Source organism: Eleutherodactylus coqui, chromosome 7 (assembly GCF_035609145.1).
Source record: "Eleutherodactylus coqui strain aEleCoq1 chromosome 7, aEleCoq1.hap1, whole genome shotgun sequence".
Taxonomy (NCBI): domain Eukaryota; kingdom Metazoa; phylum Chordata; class Amphibia; order Anura; family Eleutherodactylidae; genus Eleutherodactylus; species Eleutherodactylus coqui.
Window position 1 is genome coordinate 64,246,032 of NC_089843.1, and position 26,209 is coordinate 64,272,240.

At 41.8% G+C, this 26,209-nt stretch overlaps 1 protein-coding gene across 5 annotated transcripts in view; it reads right to left on the reverse strand.

Annotated features, from left to right (window-relative positions):
- Positions 1–2,154: 2,154 nt before the first annotated feature.
- Positions 2,155–26,209, reverse strand: part of LIMCH1 (LIM and calponin homology domains 1) — a 268,490-nt gene continuing 244,435 nt past the window's right edge. For 4 of the 5 annotated variants that reach the window (XM_066573144.1, XM_066573143.1, XM_066573146.1 and 1 more), the window contains 10 exons: positions 24,770–24,874; positions 21,451–21,543; positions 20,215–20,349; positions 18,390–18,517; positions 14,871–14,971; positions 13,357–13,450; positions 10,680–10,757; positions 10,373–10,481; positions 8,933–9,035; positions 2,155–5,816 (listed from right to left, as the gene is read on the reverse strand). In XM_066573144.1, the coding sequence (XP_066429241.1) occupies positions 5,791–5,816; positions 8,933–9,035; positions 10,373–10,481; positions 10,680–10,757; positions 13,357–13,450; positions 14,871–14,971; positions 18,390–18,517; positions 20,215–20,349; positions 21,451–21,543; positions 24,770–24,874 (972 nt within the window). In that variant the 3' untranslated portion in view covers positions 2,155–5,790. The remainder of the gene's footprint in view (positions 5,817–8,932; positions 9,036–10,372; positions 10,482–10,679; positions 10,758–13,356; positions 13,451–14,870; positions 14,972–18,389; positions 18,518–20,214; positions 20,350–21,450; positions 21,544–24,769; positions 24,875–26,209) is intronic. The other variant, XM_066573145.1, reaches the window with a different exon arrangement.

The window sequence follows — 26,209 nt, forward strand, 5'->3', positions numbered from 1 at the left end:
CATGAGACTCGATAGGAGTGCCTGTGACTTGTCTCAACACAAGGTGGAGCAACAGTCTGTACTTGAACTACTGTATGCCGATGACGTTGGTCTTATGGCTGACAGCATGGAAAACCTGCAGTTATGCTTGAGCCATTAGCAAGGTCCTAAACAACCTGCAAGAGCCTCATCTACAGGAGATGATGTACTGCTCCTCGGGGACAAAGTGATAGAAGAGGTATCGACATTTCAAAATCTTGGAAGCTCGGTACATAGCAACAACGCAGAAAGGGAGGCCAATACCTTAAATATAAGGATGTATTGAAGCCGCACCTTAAGTACTACGGCTTTTCACATGACATTTGGGAGGAGCTTGCTCAGTGAAGACCAGAATGGCGAAATGCTGTCAAAAGAGCCACTAATGTCTTTGAACAATCCCGCCTTGAAGAACTGGATGCCAAACGCCAAATTTGGAAAACTTGCTCAAAGCCCTCGTATAATTAACACCTACAAGGCTAGTGGACTGCTGTACTGTGCCACCTGTGAACGGACCTTTAAGACAAGTTCGGTTTTGCATCACACGTTCGAATGCATGCCAAGAGCTAGAGTGTTGCCGTCGATGGACACGTCGTGAAGGATATCATCACTAATCATTTGTTTGAGGATTACGAGCGTACAATACCTTTATGTTGTCAGGACTACATTCTCAACTAGAGATGAGCAAGTATACTCGCTAAGGCACATTACTCGAGCGAGTAGTGCCTTAGCCGAGTATCTCCCCGCTCGTCTCTAAAGATTCAGGGGCCGGCACGGGTGACAGGTGAGTTGCGGCGGGGAGCGGGGGGGTAGAGAGGGAGAGAGAGATCTCCACTCTGTTCCTCCCCGATCTCCCCCGCCGGCCCCCGAATCTCTAGAGACGAGCGGGGAGATACTCGGCTAAGGCACTACTCACTCGAGTAATGTGCCTTAGCGAGTATACTCGCTCATCTCTATTCTCAACACATTTGCTGGTCGACACTTGTTTCTCCATCTTCATACTTTACTGCAGCAAATTAATGGCGGATAATCTGCTTTTTTTGCTTGGGTGGCAGTTAAAGGAAACAGTAGTTGGTAATTATGCATCATGGGATCTTAATGGCTAACATAATATTAAGGGCTGGGCTTTAGCAACCAATCACAGCATAGCTTTCAATTCATATTCTGTTCTTGAAAGTTGTAGGCTGCACTTCTTGGTTACTTTGAGCAACAGGTTTCCTTATAGACAGTTTTCATGAATCTGCTCATAATTAACGTTACTAATGCTGTCTAGTTTACACAGTGCAAATTTAAACTAGGAGTCTATAATCGCACAAATTTAACACATTAGATCATGCTGGGCAATACGTTTAGTGCATCTTTAAGAAACTTTGGTCTAACTTTAGGTCACATATTGGTTGGCTTACTTTCAGCTAAAATTTTGGCACATGTCACATTTAAGTCAGAACTCCTTCCTCACCAAGTTATGCTCTAGAAATCACTAGATACTAATAGTCAGTAGTCTAATAGACCTAATATGATATATGATTAGTATCAAATGATAACTGTAAGGCTACACTGCTCTGCTCTACAACCTGATCCAATAAGGGTTAAAAATAATCCAGGTATTAATGACCCATTAGATAGTCATTTTTGCTATCCACGGCATGCAGATTCACATTTGAGGATCAATTACTATGGCTGCCATAAGAGACTTTACACAGCAGTCCCTCAATATGCAATATTAGTCGACTGCAGAATGGCCATTACATGTTGAAACCACAACCTATTGAGCTGACTGCAACTCACTCTGCAATACCAACCTGGGCCACTGAGCAAAGTACAGAGCTGTCTGCTTCCTGCAGCTTAACACAAGGACACCAGCCTGGGGGAACAGCTGATTCCTGAGGGTCACAGTTGGCACACCCCCACCAGTCTGCTATTGATGACCTATCCTGACGATAGCTAATCAATAACTAGAAATGGGACAAACTCTTTAAAGATCTATGGGAGTACTGCTGGGCTGTAACTCTGAATATGGCCCTCTGCATAGCATCGTAAGTAAATTCATTGCAATTATACGTGCGTTTAGTTGTATCAGTATCATCATAACAATTACAATTAATAGCACAAAGAGAACATATCACCCGGAGTCTGACATGTTGTCCAATGTTTTATTTAGAAACATACATGTACTATAAAAGCTGTTGCAGTTTTTTTTTTATTCATCTATTTTCCAAGTTTCTAGTGTTATATGAACCAGACAGGACACAGGAACCCGACACGACATTGTTCCTCAGTTAAGGCAATATGCACCAAACCAGTATAACGTCACAACAGACAGAATTAACACAGACACAGTGGCTAGCCGACCTTCTTGGTATCTCAAAACAGTAAGCATGGAGCATTATGACGTAGTAGGAGAAGAACTGTTCTATTGGTGAAGTTCATCAGCATGTTGGTAAATGTTAGAAAAAAAACAAAACGAAAAAAAACGAAAAAAGTTTTCATAATTACATTTCCAATGACAAGGTTAGTATCAGTAACACCAGAAGTACAGATATAATCAAAGATTTTATACCACTGCCACAAGAATCAGTAGCAGATTGCACACCAATACACTTTTTAGCAAAATATACAATGCAATCACACACTAGCCCCGTATTTGGTAAGCCTGACAGTAAATGACTATTTATAAGGCGTTCTGAGGATGCTGGAAACACAACCACCTAATCTGCCTTAAAGGGGTTGTGAACCACTGATGGTCTATCCTCAGGATAGTTCATCAATAGTAGATTGGTGGTGGTTCATCTTCTGGGACCTCCCCTGATCAGCTGTTCCAGCAGTCCAGGGTGTATGTGCACTGAGCTTATTTCTGCAGCTCTGTTCTCACTGCAGTGGCCAGGCTTGGTATTGCAGACCAAGTTCCCAATGGGATGAATGGAAACGTTGACTCTAATACCAAGCCTGGCCACTGCAGAGAAAATGGGGCAGTCTGCTTCCTGCTAAAATCAGCTCAGTGCATCAATCGAAAGAAAGGGGATTGGCAGGTGTCCCTGGTGACCGACCCTTCACTGATTTACAACAGATGACCTATCTTGAGCATAGCCATCAATAGTTTACAACAAGACATCCCCTTTAAAGCCCAACTCCACTCACAATTAGTAATTTGAGGTGCGACTGCATGATATTCCAATACCCCCTACCAGAAACTCAGTTTTACATTGGCTGTTTGGTGGGGTCATCATACTGCTGTAGAGCGGTTTTAGCAGTACTATGACATGGAGGTAATTTTCTTTCCTTGATTACCAAAGCCGTGTTAATTTTTTTTTCTACTATGTGCTCTGCTGTGTCTTATTCTTTCCATGTCATGGGCATGAAAAGGAACATAAAGCAGCTCTATTATGCGTATACTGCACCAAATAACTGTATATTGAAGCCTCCTGGACCATTACAATGATACGATGGAGCATTTAAGGTATTAGGGTTAACTGCAGTCCACCAATTCAACTGAAATGTTCATGTATTCATTCAAAAAGTGTCTAAAAATGATGTAATACACACCTATGTATCAAGGTAGCTGGTAAAGAGACCATAGAAGCCCAAACGCTTACAAGTGTGCTGGTGACCAGTTTATTAAAGCATGGAATTTCTGCTATTATGTACATCCTGCACCATGTATTGTAATGCAGATAAATATTAAATCCCATCCAATATAAAAGCACAAATGATCAGTGAAGAAGGAAACTGTATGACTAGCACTAACTATAGCTCCGACGCAGAACGGAATCCTGGTTATACCATAAAACAATGGTTATATTGGGTGTGTTTTGTGCAATGCAGGAATCAGGTATAAAGGCTATAGACACCATGCAAAGTGTAAACATCAGTTCTGGGAAACTGGATCCATGCAAAACACATCAGAAAAAGAAATAAACACAAAAACTCAAAAAACATTTTTTTTTTATATTTTCCTTTACAGCTCTATGACAAGTCCAGAGCAAAGCTTTAGACCCCCTCCTATTCTGTCATCTTCCTTTACAATGTACTTTATTGCAGCTGTTGCACCTGCAGAAACATGCAACAGTTTTGCATTTTAAGGCACCATTTGTATGTATGTTGCAAAATGTAGCGAGTGCTGCAGGTGTATCCAAGTTGAACACATGATAAAGAACCTCTCTATGGACAACATGCAAAATAAACAGTGCTAGCGCTAAAATAAATAGTTGCTACTGGCTCGAGAAGACGTATTATTGCTTAGGCACTGACAGAGGTGTATTCTATTCGCTTACAAACAATGCAAACATAGACATGACATACAGTCTATTACACACCAAGGTGGGGGATCCAATAGCCAACTTGTGTATATAGGTGCAGGTACTTCTTACGATGCCTTGTGCAGGTACAGGTGATCTTCTAGATAGATCTCTGTTTTTCCAAAACCAGCTCACGATTATAACAACATTCACAAGTTTTTAATAGTATGTCATTAGCCTATTTAGAATGTGAAACTGCAAAATCATCTGAGCACTCAGGTTACCAGATATTAAAAGTACAAAAAAAATGTTCTGTCCACTTTATCTACACAGCAAAGGTTCACGTGAACTTTTTGGAAATAGAGGCAGCTATATAATTCATCTGTCTCATCGGCATTCAATCATATCATTCATAGTGCACATTCTCTAAGAGACCGGTCTCGTCAGTTACCAACGCTATAGATGTAAAGCAGTTATCTTTGTGCCAAACCCAACACTCAGTATAAACTCAAATAGTTATAATCAGGCTATACTTCAGTATAGTGGAAAAAGCACTGCACTATCCTCAGTGTGCATATCGCCATCTAGTGGCACAATGAGTAAATGCATGAATATCCTAAACGTAATGCAAAAATTTGAAGTCCTACTCAATGTTAAATGGTATGCACATGTGATAAGGCATCAATCACACCGGTGTATGCATTCTAATTGTAATTACATTCTATGATAAGAGTTTCTATAGAGACCGAAACAGCAAAGTACTTTAATTGTGCTAGAATGTTTACACCCAAGAACATTCACATCCATTAGCTGTCTGCAAAAGTTTAGAAGTTTCTCACACATACATCACTATCGTTTTCAAATGCTGGAAGGCTTGCATCAGGTGACCCAAGATTAGCGCATATATCTTCCTGGTATGTAAGACTCATGGTGCAATCTAATAGGAATCTAAAACGTAATGCTTCATCTGTCATCTCTTACATGACCCCTAGGCAATGAAGGTGCAAGCCACTGGACACCAGTAAGTAGGACCTGGAGCCTTCACTTCGCAGGTCTAAGTAGTGTCTCAGCACGCCACAATCATTATTATCATATATGTAAGTCTAGAGGTGTTTGCTGGTTACATAGGATGTAACGTGTGCGTATAATGTAGCCCTATGAGTAGATATACAATCAGTTGCACCTTATGTAGAATTAAGAGAGGCACCTCTGGGGCATGTCACTTATCAATAAGCCTTCCCACACCAGCGTGTAGGGGTTCTTTGTAAACCAGGGGCCTGACTGAACTCTTCTTGGCAAATACACAATACTCATTTGTGGTGTTTGTTAGATTGAAATCTACTGGATTTGTTTTGCAAATGAATGTCTGCATACATTAAGCAAATCATGTAGCATACTAGCAAGCACCACACATAGTTCTCCTTTCTCGACATGAGATGAGTATCAGGATCTCTGCAGGTAAAAGTGATTGTCTAAAGTCCGCCTTCATGGGAGAGTGTAAGCTCTTCTCTACGGAAGGTCTTCATGGCAGCTGCTGGAATCACAATGGGGTAGGGTGACCCGCCGCTGGAAGAAATGATGAGATAACATGAGATAATGAATTACAAACTTCCAAAAACTAAGTGACACTCATGTCTATCTTACGCTTACAGATTCTAATTTCTTAGAAGACTGTTATAACAGCACGATATTTAAAAGTGAACTACATTTGCAGCAAGGAAAGCTTTCTTTCAATACCATTTACAATTTCTACATGTTTGAGTGGAGGAGGTCAAACTACAATGTTTCCCTGAAAATAAGACAGTGTCTTATATTAATTTTTGTTCAAAAAGGTTTAACTTTTTTACATGTATAGCTGCCGGGACACTATATAAATTGACTTTTTAAATTAATTGTTAGCAGGGCTTAATTTTGGAGTAGGGCTTATATTTCAAGCATCCTCAAGAAGCCTGAAAAATCATTTTGCATCCTCAAAAATTCTGGAAAATCATGCTGTGTCTTATTTTCAGGGTATGTCTAATTTTCAGGGAAACAGGGTAATAGGATTCCCACCAGTGCATGTGTTTTGTTCTTGCATTGCCATATTCTCCCTACAGCTCCGCAGGTATCTGCATACAATTTATCCTATGGAGACTAGTCGGTTTACATTGGTTATGTGTATGGATGGGGAACGCTTAAACAATCCCTTTAGTAACCTATGGCAGGAAATTTTCTAATCAAGTATTAAAATACTATTTACTTAATGGTTCAATTCTAGTGATGAGCGAGCATGGAGAAAAGGTTCGGGTGCCAGCGGGGGGTGGGGGGGTGGGGGGGGAGTGGGGAGGAACGGAGTGGAGATCTCTCTCTCCCTCTCTCCCCCCTGCTGACTGCCGCAACTCACCGCTCCCCCGCGCCGGCACCGGAACCTCTTCTCTTGAGCGAGCAGGTACTCGCTAAGGGCAATGCTCGCTCATCTCTATTCAATTCTCTTTCATTATTTAAGGCTGGATATCCATTTTGTTTTCTAAGCTTGGCAAGTCCAAAATGTTGCACTGAGTAATCTATTAATGTATCTTTACAGTTGCTAGGGGTTAGTTTTGGAAAAAGCCCCAAAATCCCCAACAAAGACATAGTTAGAAAGGAACCCGTCACCTGTTTGCCAAGTTCCTGTACGGACAGACCTATTAATACATTCTAGACTATTGACCACCTGGTTCTTGAAAAGTCGAGGGTCCGACTGAAATGCATTGAACCTTGAACTCTGAATTGATCTAGTTGTTGATTATATCTACCCATTAGGGTGTGGAACTATTTGCTCATTTAGGCTAACTCTTATATGAACTGTGAAAAAAAGTGTTTGGTCAGTCCATCAAATTGGATCAATAAACTAAAGTGCTCAACCAAACCAAAAAATAAACTGGGATAATAGACTGCGTTGAGGTGTGACCCCAAAACGATCACACTACAACACCCCAGATCTATACGGGATACGATTTGAAATATCGGTCTCTCTTACGGGAAGTTTTTACAGCACGAGATTATACAGTACGAGATTTATGCAGCTATATCCGAGACGTATGAATCTAGTCTCACTCTGAAAACTTCCCCTGTGTGGTAACACTGTGACACCTATGAGCACGTGTGTTGTGTTTGGTTCGTTGCTGTTTTCTTGCCCTTGTCCTTTATTTCATCAATGGATGATCGAGCCCAATGTGTGTTTTTTAAGATATTGAAATAAAAGATTATAGTTTTAAGGGATCTTCTGTGATTCGAACCTGTCACCTGGAACACCGGAAAGATATGCCCGATAAGGAACATGTATGTTTCAGCATTTCAGAAAAAAAACGTACTAAGAAGTTTGACTTGGAGCCGCGCTCATTACAGAGCTCTGAGTCAAACAGGTTCTCCCGCAGGGTTCTCCTCGCCTACAGCATTTAGACTGACAGCTTTCTTTCTATATACAAGCAGGGAGAGGAGCTGTCACTTTTGGTGACGTGTGCGGTGAGAGCACAGCAAGGCTCATCTCTTAGACTCCACTGCAGCATCCTACCTAAAAGTAGAAAGCGAGACACAATAGTTTTAGGTAGGACGCTGACTCCTATACTTTACCTAGGGATCCTGTCTGCAGCTTGTTTTCCTAGTGTTGAGTGCCGTTCTGTTTTTGAGGGTACATCTTGAAATAAAGATAGTTTATTTTCATATTTCTCTAGTGGATCATGACCGTAGGCCATTCTGTTGCCCTGGGGCAGTTTTTCTACTAGCGCCATCTATGAGTATGACTCTTCTCATTCAGTCCGTGCAATCCCATAGACAGCAGTGGGAGTGTTCTCTCACAGACTGAATTTTAAAAAAGCCATACAGACTGATGGCATGTTGACTTCCTAGGGTGACAGAGTGGATACTGGGGGCGTGAGAAGTATATAAACTATACCACTGGGCTCGGCAGTACATACCCTATAAGCACCGCAACCTAGTTTATGATGCTTATAGGAAGTGACAGCTTCCTCTTAAATGTTACTGGGATCAAGGAGATACATTTCAGTAAGTTCTTGTTCTGTAGTGTGTAGTTAGCAGTCTGGTTTAAAAGTCTATTTATGTGGGGGTTCTGGTCAGGAATCTATTCTGGAGAATGTAATAGTTTAGTTTTGAGTCTGTATGGATTCCTGGGATTTGGTGCACAATCTGAATTTATTTGTATTGCTGTAGACACGGCTGCTGTGGAAATGGCCGCAGTAGTGTATTGCGAAACTCTGCAGCAGTCAAGAAGTCAACATGGTGGTATGGGCCACATGGAGAAGTAAAAGAAGGACAAACTCTCAATTGTGAGTCACTAAATTTACACATGACCTATCTTCTCTTCTGACAGGTCTGAAATGATAAATTCTTGCAATCCACAAAAAGTCTCTGGGGCTAATTGACAACTTCACATAATCACCCCACTTGTCAAGATGATATCTCCTTGCGCAGGCTGATATTTGCAATGTGTAGAGGTACAGTCCTTTGATAAGGGCAATGCTAGCAGAGAAACACAGTGCTGAATATAGACAGAGTGGCAGGGTTGTGGTGGTGGGGAAGGGGGGTGGTCAGATTTTGGGAACAGCCCAAGGACTAGGGTCTACTTAATTCACTACTGGGGAGACATTATAGACAAAAGTCTTCTAACATTAAAAGAAAGGATGAAAGTGTAAAAAAATACGCACTTCTGGATCTTGCATAACAGTCGTTGCAGTTTAATAGGCCATTGCGGATTCTGACGTCTGTTCCAGTAGTTGCACTACCAAGCTGTCCCTTACAGATTCCACACTAAAACAAGCAAAAGATAAGTTATGAAATACAGTTAGTCATTCAAAATGAGTAAATATACAGCAATCATCCTGCCTTTACACTGCTGCAGGTTTATATATGCTTTCAATGACCTCTATTAGGAGTGGTCTGCAATGGATGAACATCCTTTTGAGATGCATTTTCCTTGCGACACAAAAGCCTCCCTGCAGGAAAGCCCTAAACTTGGTAGGAATGCGGAGTGACGGTAATGTTAGCCCAAACAGGTCAATGACAAAGACTGAGTGGTTCCCTCAAGCATACATAAAAAATACCGTAATAATATACTCTTACGGGACAGCCCTAGGTTTATTTGGGCCTCTAGACCCCTGCCTACACCAATCTCTTAGGCTCACCCACTGACCAGTGCCCTCACTATATTTTAAACAATATTACATGACCTCCAGCACAGTGAATTGAGGTGTGATGGCCATGGCTTTATCTCTACATGTGCTGGAGGTGGCTTGTGATGACCTGTCTGGAGGATATCCCATCAATCAAGCTAGGAGAGGGAGAAGCCAGCATGGTTCTTCTGAGGACTTGCTCCTCACCCATGACTCATTATGGATCATTTGAATTTAGAGTGGGGCATGAGTGGAAGTTATAGTCACATGGCACTAGTCTGCTCTACTGCCACTATTTGCTTCCTCTCTGGGCAGTTTTGGTTTTATGGCGGCAGTGGTGTCATGCCCAAATACACAAGTAACCACTACAGCGAAATCACTGGGCTCAGTTGTGTATGGCATTAGACTGCTGTAGACAGAGATTGGCTGAAGCGGTCACATGCGTATACAGGCTGGTCACCACAGCAGCCATATAAACAAAGCCTGCCTGGAAGGAGCAGAGAGGTGACGCTGGAGCAATGCAACATGGCATGTATTTTTTTTTTTTTATTTTATCACTTTTCTACCTTAAGGAGAAAAAAAAAAAAACTTTGGACAACTCCTTTTAAAGCTTTGAACATTCCTTGGGTAAAGCTTGTAGGGCACTTAAAGGGAATGTACCAAGATAGACTTTTATCACCAGGTGATATAAGCCTGATCAGTGGGGATCTCACCCTCCACCGATCTAGAAATCAGGGGTCCCATTTCACCTGTCGTCCTCACTGTGGGCTCACTGCACAGTGACGAGAAGACGACTACATGAGACGCCCTTTCTCAGGAACAGTGGGGGTCTCAGCAGTAAGATCCCCACTGATCAGAGCTTTAGGATAGGTGATAAAATCCAATCTTGGCGCAACCCTTTTAAACAGGACATGTTGTATTACATGGACCAGGTTTAAATGACTATCACTTTAGAAATCGAAGAAAACCACCAACCTTGAAACACTGGATGTGAAAATACAGGCTGAGTGTTTCAATTATCATGGCCGCCCCCTTACCAAGAGGAAATCCACATGTAGAGCACAATTTCTTCCCACTCACAGACCTGAAAACAAGTGATTTAGATATAAAAATCCAATATGTTACTAAAGCTGCGGGTAAGGCAATGGTCCAGTGCTGAAGGTGGTCAAAACCCCGACCACCCAAGGGGGCCACACGAATTTACTGAGGGTGGGCAATACTTGGCATGGTCATTAGTGTCAACTTGAGATAAAAAAAATCTTTAAGGATTGGTCTTTGGTACCTGTTCAGTGACTGGCTCTGCGATGTTGGAGATGGTGACGAATAGCCAATATCCCTGGGCTTGTCCTGGGAATCAGATCTGCTTTCCAAGACAGAGTATTATTAAAGAGATTAGTGTAAGTCATGGGACTCATAACTGGATAACAAAGCTAATAATTTACTTCGCAATACACTTTACTGCTACATAGTGGCCTATTCAAGCTAATCTACTCCTACACATGGCAAGGAACCCTACATTTTCCAACATGGATTGATCACAGGCACTAGCCACCACCAGTGCCATAACCAAATTGTTGGTTTTACATCATATCTGGCAATAATACTGGACATCATTATTGCTAGTGGTGTTATAAACGGTGCACAACTGAGGAAATAGTGTGGTATGGCATTACATCTGCTGACATGGCCTCAGAGGTGTAACTTGAAGCTTCTGGGCCCCGATGCAAAACTTACTGGGTTCCCTATATGGAGAAGAGAGGCCTTATGGGCCCCCTAAGGCTCCTGGGCCGGGTGCAACCGCATCCCCTGCACCCTCTATAGTTACGCCCCTGCATGGCCTAATAAAATGTGCTTCCTGGACACAGATTTCAGGGAATATAGCTGCAGTGGGTATTGTCTGTTAATTAGTGATATCTCAGTAATAAGTGTGCTCTGGTATGGGAGAGAAGGGAGAACACAGCAAGCAATTTAAAGGGGTTGTTCAGGTTAAGTAGAAGAAACCCTATCCAGATACTCTATTGTTCAACACGTTTTAACCCCTTTACGCTGTAACCCTATTTTGTTTTTGCAGTTTCATTTTTTACTTCCTCACTTTCAAAACATCATAACTTTTTTACTTTTCCAATGACAGCTACCGGAAGTTTTTTTTGTTGTTGTTGTGGGACAAGTTGTATTTTTCAATGGTTCCAATTAATGTACCACATAATATATTGGAAAATGATAAAAAAAATTCTAAGTGGGGAGAAATGGAAAGAAAAAAACAACATTTATGCCACTTTGGAGGGGATGTTTTTACAACATACATGGTGCAGTGCGAATTATATCTTTTCTTTATTCTAGGGTCAATACGATTAGGATGATGCCAAATTTATAGAATTCTTTTATGTAGTTCTACTTAAAGTGAAATACCTTTCAAAAGCAATTGCTTTCTGTCACCATCTTTTGACCTCCTTAACGTTTTTATTTTTCCAGCCAGGGGGTTCTGGCTTTTTTGCAAAGTGGCCTGTAGTTTTTAATGATACCATTTTGAGACGCATACAACCTTTTGATCGCTATGTATTCCATTTTTTCTTGGAGTCTGGGTAACCAAAAAAGTATAATTCTGGCATTGTGCATTGTTTTTTTGGACGGTGTTCACCATGCAGGATTAATAATGTGTTATTTTGCCAGAATGACTTTTACAGATGTGGCGACAAAATGTTTTCGTTTTTTATAATTTTTTTAAATTTTTACTTTTGATGTGTTAATTGGGGAAAGGCTTTTTTAAGACTTACATGGCTTTTTTTTGTCAATTAATAAAACTTTTAAACTTATTTTTACATTTGTTTTTAGTTCTCCATAGGGCACTTGAACTTGCGATAGTCTGATCGCTTATACAGTGTTATGCAATACTATAGTATTGCATTATACTGCAGTCTGACAGGCTCATCTTGTTCAAGGCACTCAAAAGGCTGATCAGACAGCGGCATTCAAAGGGTTAACGGTCACGTTTGGTGTTATCTCCAGCCATGACTGTTGAGGGAGGTTATCAGCTGTCAAAGACGGACCACACTCGCTACGCTTCTGAGCCTGTTCCATACAGACAGCCGATTTACGCCATACATGTATGGTACATATCAGGAAGCGGCTAAGAATCAGAACAAAAAATGGAGCAAAAGCTTTGGCCTCATGTCCACTTATAAATTCTGATTTAAAATCTGCAGCGTTTTTCCTGCACGTGGATCCGCGCGCCCCATAGGGATGCATTAGACACCCGCAGGTAGTTAAATACCTGCGGATGTCATTTTTCCCTGCAGACGCGGATCCGCGTGCAGGAAAAAATCCGGACCATGCTCCATTTGGTGCGTGTCTCCCGCGAGGACGGCTCCCGCAGACTTCTATTGAAACCTATGGAAGCCATCCGATCCGCGGAAGACCTAAAATCAGAATATACTCACCTGCTGCGGGCCGTGCCTGTCTTCCCTTCTTCCGGGCCGGATCTTCTTGCTTCGGCCCGGCGGATGTGCCCGGCACGCAGCCGGCGTGCCGAGCACATCCGCCGGGCCGAAGAAAGAAGATCCGGCCAGGAAGAAGGGAAGACACGCACGGCCCGCAGCAGGGGAGTATATTCTATTTTCAGCGCTCATGTTCGCGGGGCAGGAGGGACTAGCTACGGATTCTCCATGAAGAATCCGTAGCGGGCCTGATTTTCCCCGTGGACATGAGGCCTAAAAGTATGGTTAAAGTTTGTGCTGCACAATTTTTATCCAATTACTTTATTTTTTCCATATATACTGGCAACCCCAACAGTTCTAAAACAAGGATCATGGCTAAGAAGTTATGTGCTGTCGTATTAAAGAGGCGATAGGTAACTAAGACTGAAAGACAATACCGGGCACAGCCCGTAGACAAGAGAGACGTTCTTTCATGTTATCAAACCATGCTATGCAAATCTACAGCCCATGACCTAAAAGTCTCACCCTTTTGAATCCAAGTAGGGAGTCCTCTGCTGGAAACCATTGTTCCCCACACAGTTATTGACATTCTCCGATAAAAGGGGCGATGTGTTCAGTCCTGCCAAGTATAAACAGAGTCATGAAAATAATGTAAATGATCTATAAAAACCAACGCAAAATGCATAAGTACAGTACAAACAATACTGCTAGCAGCGAGTGTTATACCTGTATCTAGTCCAGAGCATCTCATAAGTGACTATTCGCTCAACACAGTCAACAAGCCTAAAACTAGAGACTGAAGTGTAATGGAATGCAATGTGATTTTAATGGGAGTGAAGCCATCTATTACACCTCTGTCTCTGACCACCGATGCAGATGTTCGGCATGAGGACCCCTGCAGATCCGGTATTGATGACCTATCCTGAAGATAGGTCATCAATAGTAAATGCCTTGAAAACCCTTTAATCCCTCAGTGACCAGCCATACAGGTTTTTATGACGGTGGTCACTAAGGAGCTTTAAGCTAGACCGCCCTGTTTTTATGGTGGCCCATTCTAAGGTCTGCAGGGAAGAGATGGGTCTCTGATCTTGGGTGACAGCACTAACAGCCAGGTATGGAGAAACCTCCATTCCTGACCGATTAACCCCTTACATGCCGCGATAAATAGCAATCACAGCATCCACTGGCATCCTGCAATGCGATTTCAAGGTGCTGATGTATTCCCCATGGCAGCTGGAGGTCTCAATGAGGCCTTCAAATCTTCCAAGCATTCCAGCCTGTCAGAACCTTCCTCTGGCAGGGTAAGATTGTCAATTGGTCAAAGGAACCAAGCCATCAAACAACAGCATCTTCAAATCCTCTAGAACGACAGAAAATGTGCGTAAAAAAAAATTCAAGTTAAATAACGTTTATTTAACAAAAACATACCTTTCTCTTACAAGTCTCCTTTATCATAGAAAAAAAGAAACATACTAGAGATTGCTAGGTTTGTAATGCCTCGTACTATAAAAATATTACGGCGATGCAAATAAAATTCTTCTTAAAAGGGCTTTTATTGTGAATAATTAATAAATATATTTGGTATTTCTATAATTGTATCGATCCAAAGAGTAAAAGGTGGCATGTTATTTATACCGCATGGCATAAAAATTTTTTTTTTGAAGAAGCCAAAATTGCTGTTTTTTATGTATCTGTAATTTCTACTTTACTAATTACATGAAACCTGTTACATTTTGGGAATTACTGTTTATGTTTCAAGAAATACAAAGTGTGCAATCCGAGAAATGCTGATATTACTAGTTACATCCTGTGATCTTAATCATGATTTTATGTTTCCTTAAGTACTAGAAATCTTGTGTTTCACCCCCAGAGTACAGACGATGTATTCTGCCTCCTAGTAACACCATAAACCAGCGGTGACTCTGAAAGGATATTCATTCATCATGTAATGTGTAAGCAAATAGGAAGCTCATCTAATAAGCACAGATACATCCAGCCTGAGGTTATACAGCAGTACTCTATGGGAGGACACAGCTTACCTAACGGAAGGTGGAGTTTGGTAGAAGCATTGTGCTGCTGTCCGGGCATTTGGTCCATTTCCTTTTCTGATGCAGACGTGTTCTCTTCTGTTTTACCACTGCTGAAAGCGATAGACAAAAAGTTCAGAGCAGAATTAACTATTTCAAAAAAATACATAAAGCTATAAGTTGCAAGAAAATAAAAAACACAGTGAATATACTATGTGGGGCACTACATACCTATAAAATGGGTTAGTATTAAACAGCACTATTAAACATTACGGTGAATTGCACATGCATGGCTGCAGCTAGCAGTGGGGATTGGGGAATTCAATTATGGAGCACCAAACAGGGACAGCTCACAAAAGATACATGCTATAGTCTGTGGCCTTCTGTTCTCACACATTGTGCCTCCCAATGATACTGCATATTTAGTTGGCAGTGGTGTTTTGTATATATTAAAAAGATACCCAAACAGGGAAACAGCAGATACACACAGTGCGTGTCAGCAGCTTTAAATGTCGTTCAATGTTACCAGTATGGCCACTACAAATTATTTGCAGGCCTTACACAGCTGGCAACATATTTCTGCAAACTACAAAGCTAGCTGATTAGTTACATAAAACTACACAAAGCAGTAAACAAAAATACTAAAAGAAAAATAAATAAAAAGGAAACATGAAGGAAGCAAGGGGTAGAGGATGTGTCAGTAGTGGTGGAAGTGGTGGAGAGCAGGCCAAGTTGATACTTCAAGTGGCTCCAACTGAACAGTTTGACTCTTTGCAGGAGGTGAGGCAAGCCTCTTGCCAATCCTTAGAACTGTTTCTGCCCCTGCGTTACATCTGCAGCACACAGAATAGGTCGTAGAGTGCATGACTCAGTTTGCCTCAAGTACCACCAGCTCCACCTTCTCTAACACGGTCCTCCACCGATGGGAGAAGTATAAAAGAGGAGGAGAAAAAGATAGGGGGGGGGGGGTGTAATATGGGTAGAGAGGCAGGGAAGAGGGATACATAACACTCCTATCGCTAACCCCAGCTATTCTACGTGGATGGCGGGACCAGCCAGGGGATACTCTTAGGACTGACCCTGAGGAATGTGGGCCATCAGCCTTAGACACTTTGATGCATGAATGCAGAAGGACCGTTGCATAGCTCACATCAAAACATCAGATTGTTGTGACCACCCTCCTTGATCCCTGCTACAAGGCCAAAATGACAAATCCCATTCCAGCAGTGGAGAGGGACTTCAAAATGCAGCAGTATCAGAACAGACTGCTAAGCAGCTTGACAAGAGCATTGCCCCATGGCCTGGGGGGGGGGGCATCTGCAATGGATCGCATTACTGGAGCGCATAGCGAATGAGCAGGAAGCCATTGGAGCACTATCAGTGGCAGGGGAAGTTTAACAGCAGCATGTCATCGTTTCTTCAGCCTATAGCAGCCTACAACAAAAACACAGAGTAGTAGTCCTCAGTGTCACAGGCAGCACTTATTATCCATGATTGTCCAAAAGTATGTCAGGTTTTGCTTGGATATAATTAGACATGGCTTTGGTCTCCTCGGTTTCTGGGTATCTAAGCTGGACAAGTGGCCAGAGCTTGCACAACATGCTTTAAAGGTGCTTGCCTGCCCCATTGCCAGTATACTATCAGAAAGGGTGTTCAGTACAGTTGGGTGTGATAACTAACAGACTCATCCGACTGTCCACAGACAATGTGGATGACCTGATATTTATAAAAATGAACCACGTCTAGCATTCACCTGACGTCTGCACCCCATGGCAGATTCCACTGATTAGTTAGCACGCTGGCAAATTTTTGCTCACATATGATTGAGCATAGATTTATATCAAAGACCGCACTGTGCCCTCAAGGTGCTGTTTGCTGGTGCCGCTACTCTCCTTCCTCCACGTTTACTACTCCTGCCAAAACAAAAATTTTCTAAAGCACAAGAGACAGCTCGAACTCTACAGCTGTTCCTTGGAGAAGGGCCGTGCTTGGCTGTTCTATTCACCTTGCAGAATTTGTCCTTTGCAAACTTTATGACATTGCTTATAAAACAAGCAGCACATCTGCTATCTTCCTTGGTGAAATATTTGGTAACTTTACTGCTTTTCTTTGGCGGAGGAGGTGGAGTAGGAGGCCTGTGCTTAAGTGCTGTGTTAACTTGGCAGAATTTGTCTTTGTAAAATGTATTGCATTGCTTTTAAAACAAGCAGCACATCTGTTTTTTTCCTTGGTGCAATTTTGGTCTAGGAGACCCTATGTGGGCTTTCTTTTGTTTTCAGTGACACCCGTATGCTAAAAGTGACTCCTGCACCACTCTACACTATTCTGACCAATTTTTCGCAAGAGCCAAATGTTTCCCAGATGTGTGGCTGTATTCCAATACAATTTGCGGGGGGCTTTGGCTGCATTGCGGACCTTTTGCAGGGCAAATTAGGGAACCTGATTTTTACTCCCATTGACTTTAGCAGTTGGAATCGGCTGCCCCGATTCATGATGATTTTCATAAAATCATCCCGATACCGGCACCAACCGATTATTCCACTAATCGCTCATCACTTCTTACAACAGCCCCGTGGACTGAAAAATAAAAAGATGAGGATCTAAAGATGGCAACAGATGTTTTTTAAACAAAAAAGGTATTTTATTGAAATATTACTATTAGAGAGGAGCGCGCATACTCGCTAAGGCAAACTAGTCGAGCGAGTAGTGCCTTATTCGAGGTACCTGCCCGCTCATCTATAAAGATTCGGCTGCCGGGGGGGGGGGAGTGCGGAGAGGAATGGAGGGGAGATCTCTCTCTCCCTCTCTCCCCCCTGCTCACCGCCGCAACTCACCTCTCACCTGCGCCAGCAGCCAAATCTTTAGAGACGAGCGGGCAGGTACTCGAATAAGGCACTACTCGCTCGAGTAGTTTGCCTTAGCGAGTATGCGCGCTCATCTCTAATTACTATACAAAATATATATATATATACTAGCTGTAATTGTACTGATCCACAAAATAAAGACAATGTGTCATTTTTACAGGACTATGAATGTTGTAAAAATAGCTGCCACCTTCCCCCACCCACCCATCCGCTTGGAAATAATAAAAACATTCATCTTATACATTATATGGTACTGTATGTTAAATAATAACACTAAAAATACAACTCGTTCCACAAAAAAACAAGCCCTCATGTGGATGGGCCACCAGAAAAATTAAAAACTTAAGATTTTTTGAAAGTGGGAATATCAGAACTGCAGACACTGGGGCATCAATGACCCTTCATCGTTAAAAGGGTTCAATAGGTTTTCCCAAAACTGTAAAATTGTTCAGTCCCATTTACTTGAATGAGACTGAGTTCTAGTGAGTGTACAGTACCAGGCACAACCAAATATGCAGCGCTGTGCCAGGGTCAACAATGAAGGCTATTTGGCAGGTGGGCTGGGAATTGGTACCCCACAGATTAGCTATAGATAGCCAAACCTGATCTCTACATAGTGATCAAGGTTTCCCCTCCTTCTAGCCATAGGCCTTTCTTGAAGACAAACCTGTTCCATTTTGTTTGATCCTCATCTATTCTATGAACATCTCCTTCTCTGGTCAATAACTGGGTTTGTAGTGTGTTTTCGGCTGAGTGTGAATTATCCATTAGATGATTTCTGTCTTGTATCCGGGTCTGTGAAGAAACAGAAAATTCTGAATTAGTTGTTCATGCATTGTACAACATTTCCTACACACCTAGTAAGGTAAATGCCCCCTAATAAGGAGATATTGGGAAGATTTGCTTTGCTATAACTATTCTAATCACTATCTTTCATGCCAAATGTACAACTGAGGGCTGCAAAGTTCTGAATGGAGTATAAAGAAAATATATGATAACAGACCTAAAACTTAAAACTAATACTTTTGGAAAGTACAGGGTCCGGCAGAAGTTAGTAGTACAGTATAAGTCTGCGCCATTACTTGCAGCTGCTAACTATATTATACAGTTGGCACCCCACATTAATGGCCAGGATCAGAGAGAACCCTGATCCTGGCTGTTGAATCTCTTAGATGCCACGGTCAATGGTGACTGCAGCTTATAAATGGTTAATAGGGGCTCCGTCTATGTGGGGGGCTGATGGGTTGCAATGGAAACAGGAAGCCTGATAATTGCCGCCATAGTAGATGAGATCGGCACTCAAAATTATACTTAAAGGAGATGTCCCGAGGCAGCAAGTGGGTCTATACACTTCTGTATGGCCATAATAATGCACTTTGTAATGTACATTGTGCATTAATTATGAGCCATACAGAAGTTATAAAAAGTTTTTTACTTACCTGCTCCGTTGCTAGCGTCCTCGTCTCCATGGTGCCGACTAATTTTTGGCCTCCGATGGCCAAATTAGCCGCGCTTGCGCAGTCCGGGTCTTCTCCTGTCTTCTATGGGGCCGCTCGTGTAGAATGCCGGCTCCGTGTAGCTCCGCCCCGTCACGTGCCGATTCCAGCCAATCAGGAGGCTGGAATCGGCAGTGGACCGCACAGAAGAGCTGCGGTCCACGAAGACGGAGGATCCCGGCGGCCATCTTCAGCAGGTGAGTATGAAGACGCCGGACCGCCGGGATTCAGGTAAGCGCTGTGCGGGTGGTTTTTTTAACCCCTGCATCGGGGTTGTCTCGCGCCGAACGGGGGGGGGGGGTTAAAAAAAAAAAAACCCGTTTCGGCGCGGGACATCTCCTTTAAAATTACGAGGGAGATTTGAGAAGCTAAAAATATAAGGGGCGTTACATCTGCTGGACCCTCTATTAGAGGCTAGTAAATTTATAACAATTATGTGAAAATATTTGATACAAGTGCTTAATAAGACAAGAAATTTGGGACATATTGTAACATCACAGAACTGGACCCACAGCAACCAGTGACACGTAATCGCTGCAGCAGCTAAAAACTTAGAAAAAGTCAAAGTCCAGCGTCCCTAGCAAAATGTTCAGCTTGATTGAACTGCTAAAACATCAGTGGAAGATATAGGAACAGCACATCACTGTCCTAGATTACACGGACAACTCATTGATAAAATGGGATACTGTGTAATTCTTCACTTCACATGTGGTCATACTGCAGGAAAAGTGAACACTTCTGGCTCAGTGCAGCATCTCTACAGGTTAGAACTGATTCTGAGGGTCCCAGCAGGGACTGTTTGATGTTCTTATCTAGGGACCCTTCGAACAAGTAGCAATAGTCCAAAGTGGAGAATCCCTTAAAGTAGGTAACATGGTAAAGTAATGGCTTGCAGATTTCAATAGGTGTTGTATTATAGCTATAGATCTATCTTAATGGTGATCAAGGTTCGCCATGTCTATATGGCTGCATACAGTACCTGGAGAAAGAACATACCTCTCCCCGCACTCCCACTTCTGGATCACTGTGATTGGAGATTGAACTTCCATTTGTTTCAGATAAACCCTGATTGACACTGCTGACTGGTGATATGGTCAACGGCAACACCGTGTCTTCTATGATCTTCCTTTCCTAGAGGCACATACATTATTGGTTATTGCCACCACTTACCAAACAGACTAACAAATGAAAAAGAACAGCTGACTTATGAAAAAAATATGTAAATTTACAGTTCATTAAATTTGCTACTACAGACATATTAGGCTTATTCTCTTTAAAAGTGGCACTATGTATGGTACCGATTCTCAGGCTTTTTCTATTACTGCAGCTAAGTCTTGTACTCTATATACCGGTAGTAAGGGTTTTTTAACAATGAGGAACATCCACTTGATAACCCTTTGATCTAACTGACTTTTGCACAGGCCTTAATATGAGAAGGAAAAGATGACCATGTACAAATATACGGTTTTGCTCCCCAGCAATGTCCAGTAGGTTGCTAGCTGGGTTAGAGGCTTATGATGTGGGTCAGAAGAGGTATAGTTTCTTGGCTTTCACTTTAATAGGTGGCGTTGTAGAGGTATTGTTCCATCCTCCATTTGCAAATCAAACTTCCCAGAGGAGCATGCATGGCTTTATATGTCTCCTGACACCTACTGAGTGCTCTCCACAAGGAGCAACTATACTCCCTCCTACTGTCCCTCAATAGTAGACACACCACCCGCTAGCTTCTACACTGGAACAAATGCCAGAGGAGACCCAGCCACCGATCCCTGATTACTGATGAGGCTTTGGAACTTTTAACTGTCCTTCACTACTGTAGATGGTGTTCCATTTTTGGTAGCTTTCACTTGTTTTATCACTTATTTTGTTATTCTACCATGGACTGCAAAAAAAAAATGCAGCATGTCCTATTCTAGTCGAGCATCTCAGACAATGGTCACCTATTTAAGTCAATGGGTGTGCAAATAAAACGGAGTACACATGGAGGACATTCATGTGCGTTCAGTTTTTTTTTTGATCATTGCTAAGCAATTCTAGAAAAAAGACTGGGAATCCTTCAGGAGCTCAAAAAGGACACCTGGCCCACACAGACATAAAAACAGACACACAACGCATACGAATGGACAGACACATGCATTAAAATCAGCCTGTTTTTTTATGCACTGAAATCAAACATGCCCCTAATGCAAACCCTACTTTACAGACACATATTACAATAAAACCTATAAAAACCTCCTCGTAGTATTTCCGTTCCTCCTCTTCCACCTCCTTCTGAGCCTTCTCCCATTCCTCCTTTAATTTGTCTTGTTCTTTTTGGTATCTTTCCTGTTGAAAACAGAGACAAATATACAGCGTGTAAGGTATATTGTCGGGCTATTAGATATACATTTTATAGATCAAGTTAAAGGGGTTGTTCAATCCTATGATTTTTTTTTTAAAGGAGGAATATGGATCTTAAAAGTGGTTGTCCAAGGTTAAAAAAACATGGCTGCTTTCTTCCAAACACAGCACTACCCTTGTCTGGGGGTTGCATCTGGTATTGCAGCTCACCTCCCATTCACTTCAATGGATATGATCTGCAATACCACAGACAACTATTTACAAAGGTGGCGCTGTGTTCGAAAGAAAGCAGCCATGTTTTTCTATGCCTGGCCACGCCTTTTAAAAGTACTTTTAGATGAGACGATTATCGCCCCATTATTTATGTTTACTGTGAATGGAAGCGGATGGGCCACCATCCCCAGAGTGACTATCACTGCTGTATAAGAGCACAGGCGCGATAGTTATTGGGGAAGGCTGTTGGGCAGTAATGAGCCCAACAGTTGTCCCTTGTGAAGGTATCTTTACTACTCCCTGGGAACCCTGCCAATCAGGTGACTGAAAGGGCCGGGGCACTCGTGCGAGCGCTACAGTCTCTTCAATGTTTACACCTGAGCCCAATCCTGTCCGAATACCATATTATTTATAGCGGTCATTCTGAGTACTACAGGCTTTTCCCAGAAAAGAAGTGCATGGGACAAACCTGTAGGTCTCAGAACGCCCACTAAAAATTGCTCAGAGGTAAACATTACAGAGGTTGTAGCAATTACATGAGCTCTGCCACCCCCTCAATCACAGTGATGGACGGGGATCAGCAAATGCCCACCAATCAGATATTGCTGGTCTATCCTGAGAACAGGGCATCATTTTTTAAAGGGTGGATAACCCCTTTAATGGGTCCTTCATGCTTATTGGAGTGAAATGAGTTCCCTTCATGTCTAAACCTGTCTTGAAACAAAAAGTCAGATTGCTTCTATCCACCCTTGGCCATATACCTCCATGAAGATCGAGAAATGTTACATTATACATCTCTGTGAGGCAGAGAAACTACCTATAATGATGGAAGTATGTGAACTGAAGCTAGAACAGAGAAACATTCTTTGCATGTGGTAAACAACTCTATTGTTTCTCCATTATCAATTACCTACTTATACAAGGCAGCATTGGTGCTGCCTGGCCTTGCAATCCGGAGTTCCAATGTCAGATGTTATGGTGTACTCATCATTTTATATAACTTTTCACGACATAGTGATCTGTCAGAAACTTTGATTGGAGGTGGTATCCCCACCAATCATTAAAACAATGGGACAGAAATGGTCAGCTGAGTTCTGTGCTCCCTTGTTTCTCATCGGCTTTGGTCAGGGCTCTTCGGAGAGCTAAGCAAGTGGCTTATGGACTCAGGCTTTCCATGAACCTACAGACCAAGAATTAGTACAGTTCAGCTGATTACTTCTGCCCCTTCATTTTAGCAATGTGTGGGGAACTCGGCACCAATGTTGTTGCCAGCTATACTGCAGAATCACTTATCACATGGGGTTTGTATTTTTTCTTTGTGTTTTCAAGAGTCTCCTCCAGGCACTCCTATCTCCTCCCATACACAAAAACATACAGATAAGGGCAATTTGGACTATAGATTAGGAGCCCCATTGTGGATAGGTGTGCATATCGACAATCTCTGTATCGTGCTATGGAATATGTTGACACTATATAAATAAATAAAATGAATGGACATATTGATAATCAATCCCCAGCATTTCTATGTTTTGCATCTTTGAGGACTTTGGATTCTTTAACCCCATGCCGACATCTGCCAGACACATACATCAGCCCACTCTATACAAGGCGAGTATTCAACTGCACCAACAGGGATCGGAGATAACTCCAGTTCACTCTGTCAGATCTTTTAAATGCCTCAGAATTGACAGACATCTAAAACGTTAACAAAGGGAGGAGGATCCCTCTGTCACCCAAACGGCTCACGCGCACCAAGATTACGTCTGTTTGTTCATCAAGAAAGCCTGGGTTCTTGTGAAGAACCCAGGTCTGCCATGGATGTTTACTTCTTAAGCCCTGACTGTGGAAGAGCTTACAAGAATGCATGGCAAAAGATAAAAAATATACTGCAATATACTGAAGTACTGCAGTAAATTGTAATCAAACGATTAAAAGTTCAAATCCCTTATAGAGATGAAAAGTTAAAATAAAATTAATAAGAGTTTGAGTACATTTTAAAATACTAAAAATTCCCCTTTTCCCAGTAATCATATAAGAAAAAAATTTGGACTTTTATGGACTCAGCAATACCAGTTTATGAAAATATTACATTATTTATTCCTCATGGTGAGCACCATCAGAACAAAAAGAAATTGCAGTGCTAGAATTGCAATTTTTTGGTCCCCCGATCTTCAATAAAAAAAACTGAATAAAAAGCAATCAAAAAGTCATATGTACCCCAAAATGGTACTGTTGAAAAAAACTACAGCTCATCCCAAAAAAAAAACAAGCCCTCACGCAGCTGCATCGATGTAAAAAATTAAAAAGTGACGAAATATTTTTTAAAAGTATCTTTTTTGAATAGCACAACATAAAACTATATAAATGTAGTAGTATTGTTGTAAGCATATTGACCTACTAAATACAGTTCACATGTCATTTTTTTACTGTACAATGACCACCGTAAAAACACCCTTCCAAAAAAAGGGAAAATAACATTTTTTACCTCACTTGGAAATTTAAGAGTTTTCTAATATATCACATGCTACTTAAACTGGTACTGCTGAGAAATAAAACTCGTCTTGCAAAAAATAAGTCCCTGTGTAGTTATGTCACTGGAAAAATAAAAAAGCTGGGATTTTTTGAAAGTAGAGATCGTTGAACTGCAGAAGACGACCTGGACATAGCAGCTTGACGCTGATCCTTGGTCATGAAATGTTTAATAAGCTCTTCAAACTTCCATCTTCGAACCTAGACATACTGATACATTACCTGCACTACATTCCTACTTGTACCCAAATCGTATAAAGTGTCTTATTTCCATAATAAAAATTTCTAAATGGTAATCAGGCTAAAGCATTATCACCTCTAAAAGTGATAATTGTTAAATTGGCGGGGTCTGAATGTTGAGGCCTGTTAGGTGATCTAACCTTTATCATCTATTCCTTGGATATATAATAAACCCATTAGGCTAGCATATCCCTTTAATGAATTCTAAATAAAAAGCCGCCTCCAATACCTGAAGTAACCTTTCTTGCTCCTGCTGCCACCGTTCTTGACGCCTCCGCTCCTCTTCTGGGTCCCAAGCACAAAATCGACTTGGGGAATTAAGGGGCTGAAACACCTATCAAAACACATAGATCAACTATTTTTTTTCTGCAGTTTCAGCTGTTCCTAAAACAAAGTAGAGTGGTATCATGTGCAAAATGATATTTGGAAGATTGGCGTGGAGCCTCTGTGCTCCAAAAGCTTGCAAATATAGGCCCAATTCCCAAAAAGTTGAGGCACTGCCTAAAATGTAAGTAACTGTCAAGAAATTAAGAATGCAGTGACTTGGAAATCTCATATAACCATATTTTATTCACAATAGAACGTATCAGAAGGTGAACGGGAGACATTTTTCCAATTCATTTTAAAAAAATTAACTCATTTAGAAATTAATGGCAGCAACACAACTCAAAAATTGGGACAGCAGTAACAAAAGGCAGGAAAGGTAAGTGGTACTAATGAAAAATAGATGGAGGATCAATTTTCTACTAAGTCACGTGACTGTGTAGAAAAAGGGCATGTTAGAGAGGCAGAGTCTCTCAGAAACAAAGATGGTCAGAAGTTCATCAATGTATGAAAAACCGCATTGAAAAATTGTTCCACAATCTCAGAAAAATGTTCCACAACGTAAAATTGTGAAGACTCTGAATATCCCACCGTCTACAGTACATAATATCAAAAGATTCAGGGAATCCAGAGAAATTTATGTGTACAAGGAACAAGGCTGACGGTCCATATTGGATGCTCAAGATCTACAGGCCCTCAGGCGTCACTGAATTATAAACAGACATGATTCTGTAATGCAAATCACTGCATGGGATCAGGAATACTTCCAGAACTTATTGTCTGTGAACACAGGTCACGGTGCAATCCACAAATGCAAACTAAAGCTGTATCATGCAAAGAAGAAGCCAACACAATCCAGAAACGCCAGCTTCTTCTCTGGGCCAAACCTCATTTAAAATAGACTGAGGCAAAATGGAAAACTGCTCTGTGGTCAGAGGAATTACAAAAATGTCTTATTCTTTTTGGAAACCACAGAGGCCTGTGGACTAAAGAGGAGAGGGAGTATCTCTGATGGCATGGGGCTGCATTAGTGCCTATGCATGGGGAGTAGTATATGGAGGTTTTAGAACATATGCTCCCATCCAGACAACGTCACTTCCAGGGAAGGCCTTGCATATTTCAGCAAGACAATGCTAAACCACAGACTGCATCCATCACAAAAGCATGGCTTCGCAAAAAAAAGAAGCGTCCGAGTGCTGAATGGCCTCCCGCAGTCAAGTCCTTTCACCAACAGAAAACATTTTGAGCATTAGGAAATTAAAAATCCAGCAAAGAAGACCCAGGATGGTTGTAGAATCCTGTATCAGACAAGAATGGGCCTACATTCCATTGCCAAAACTCCAGC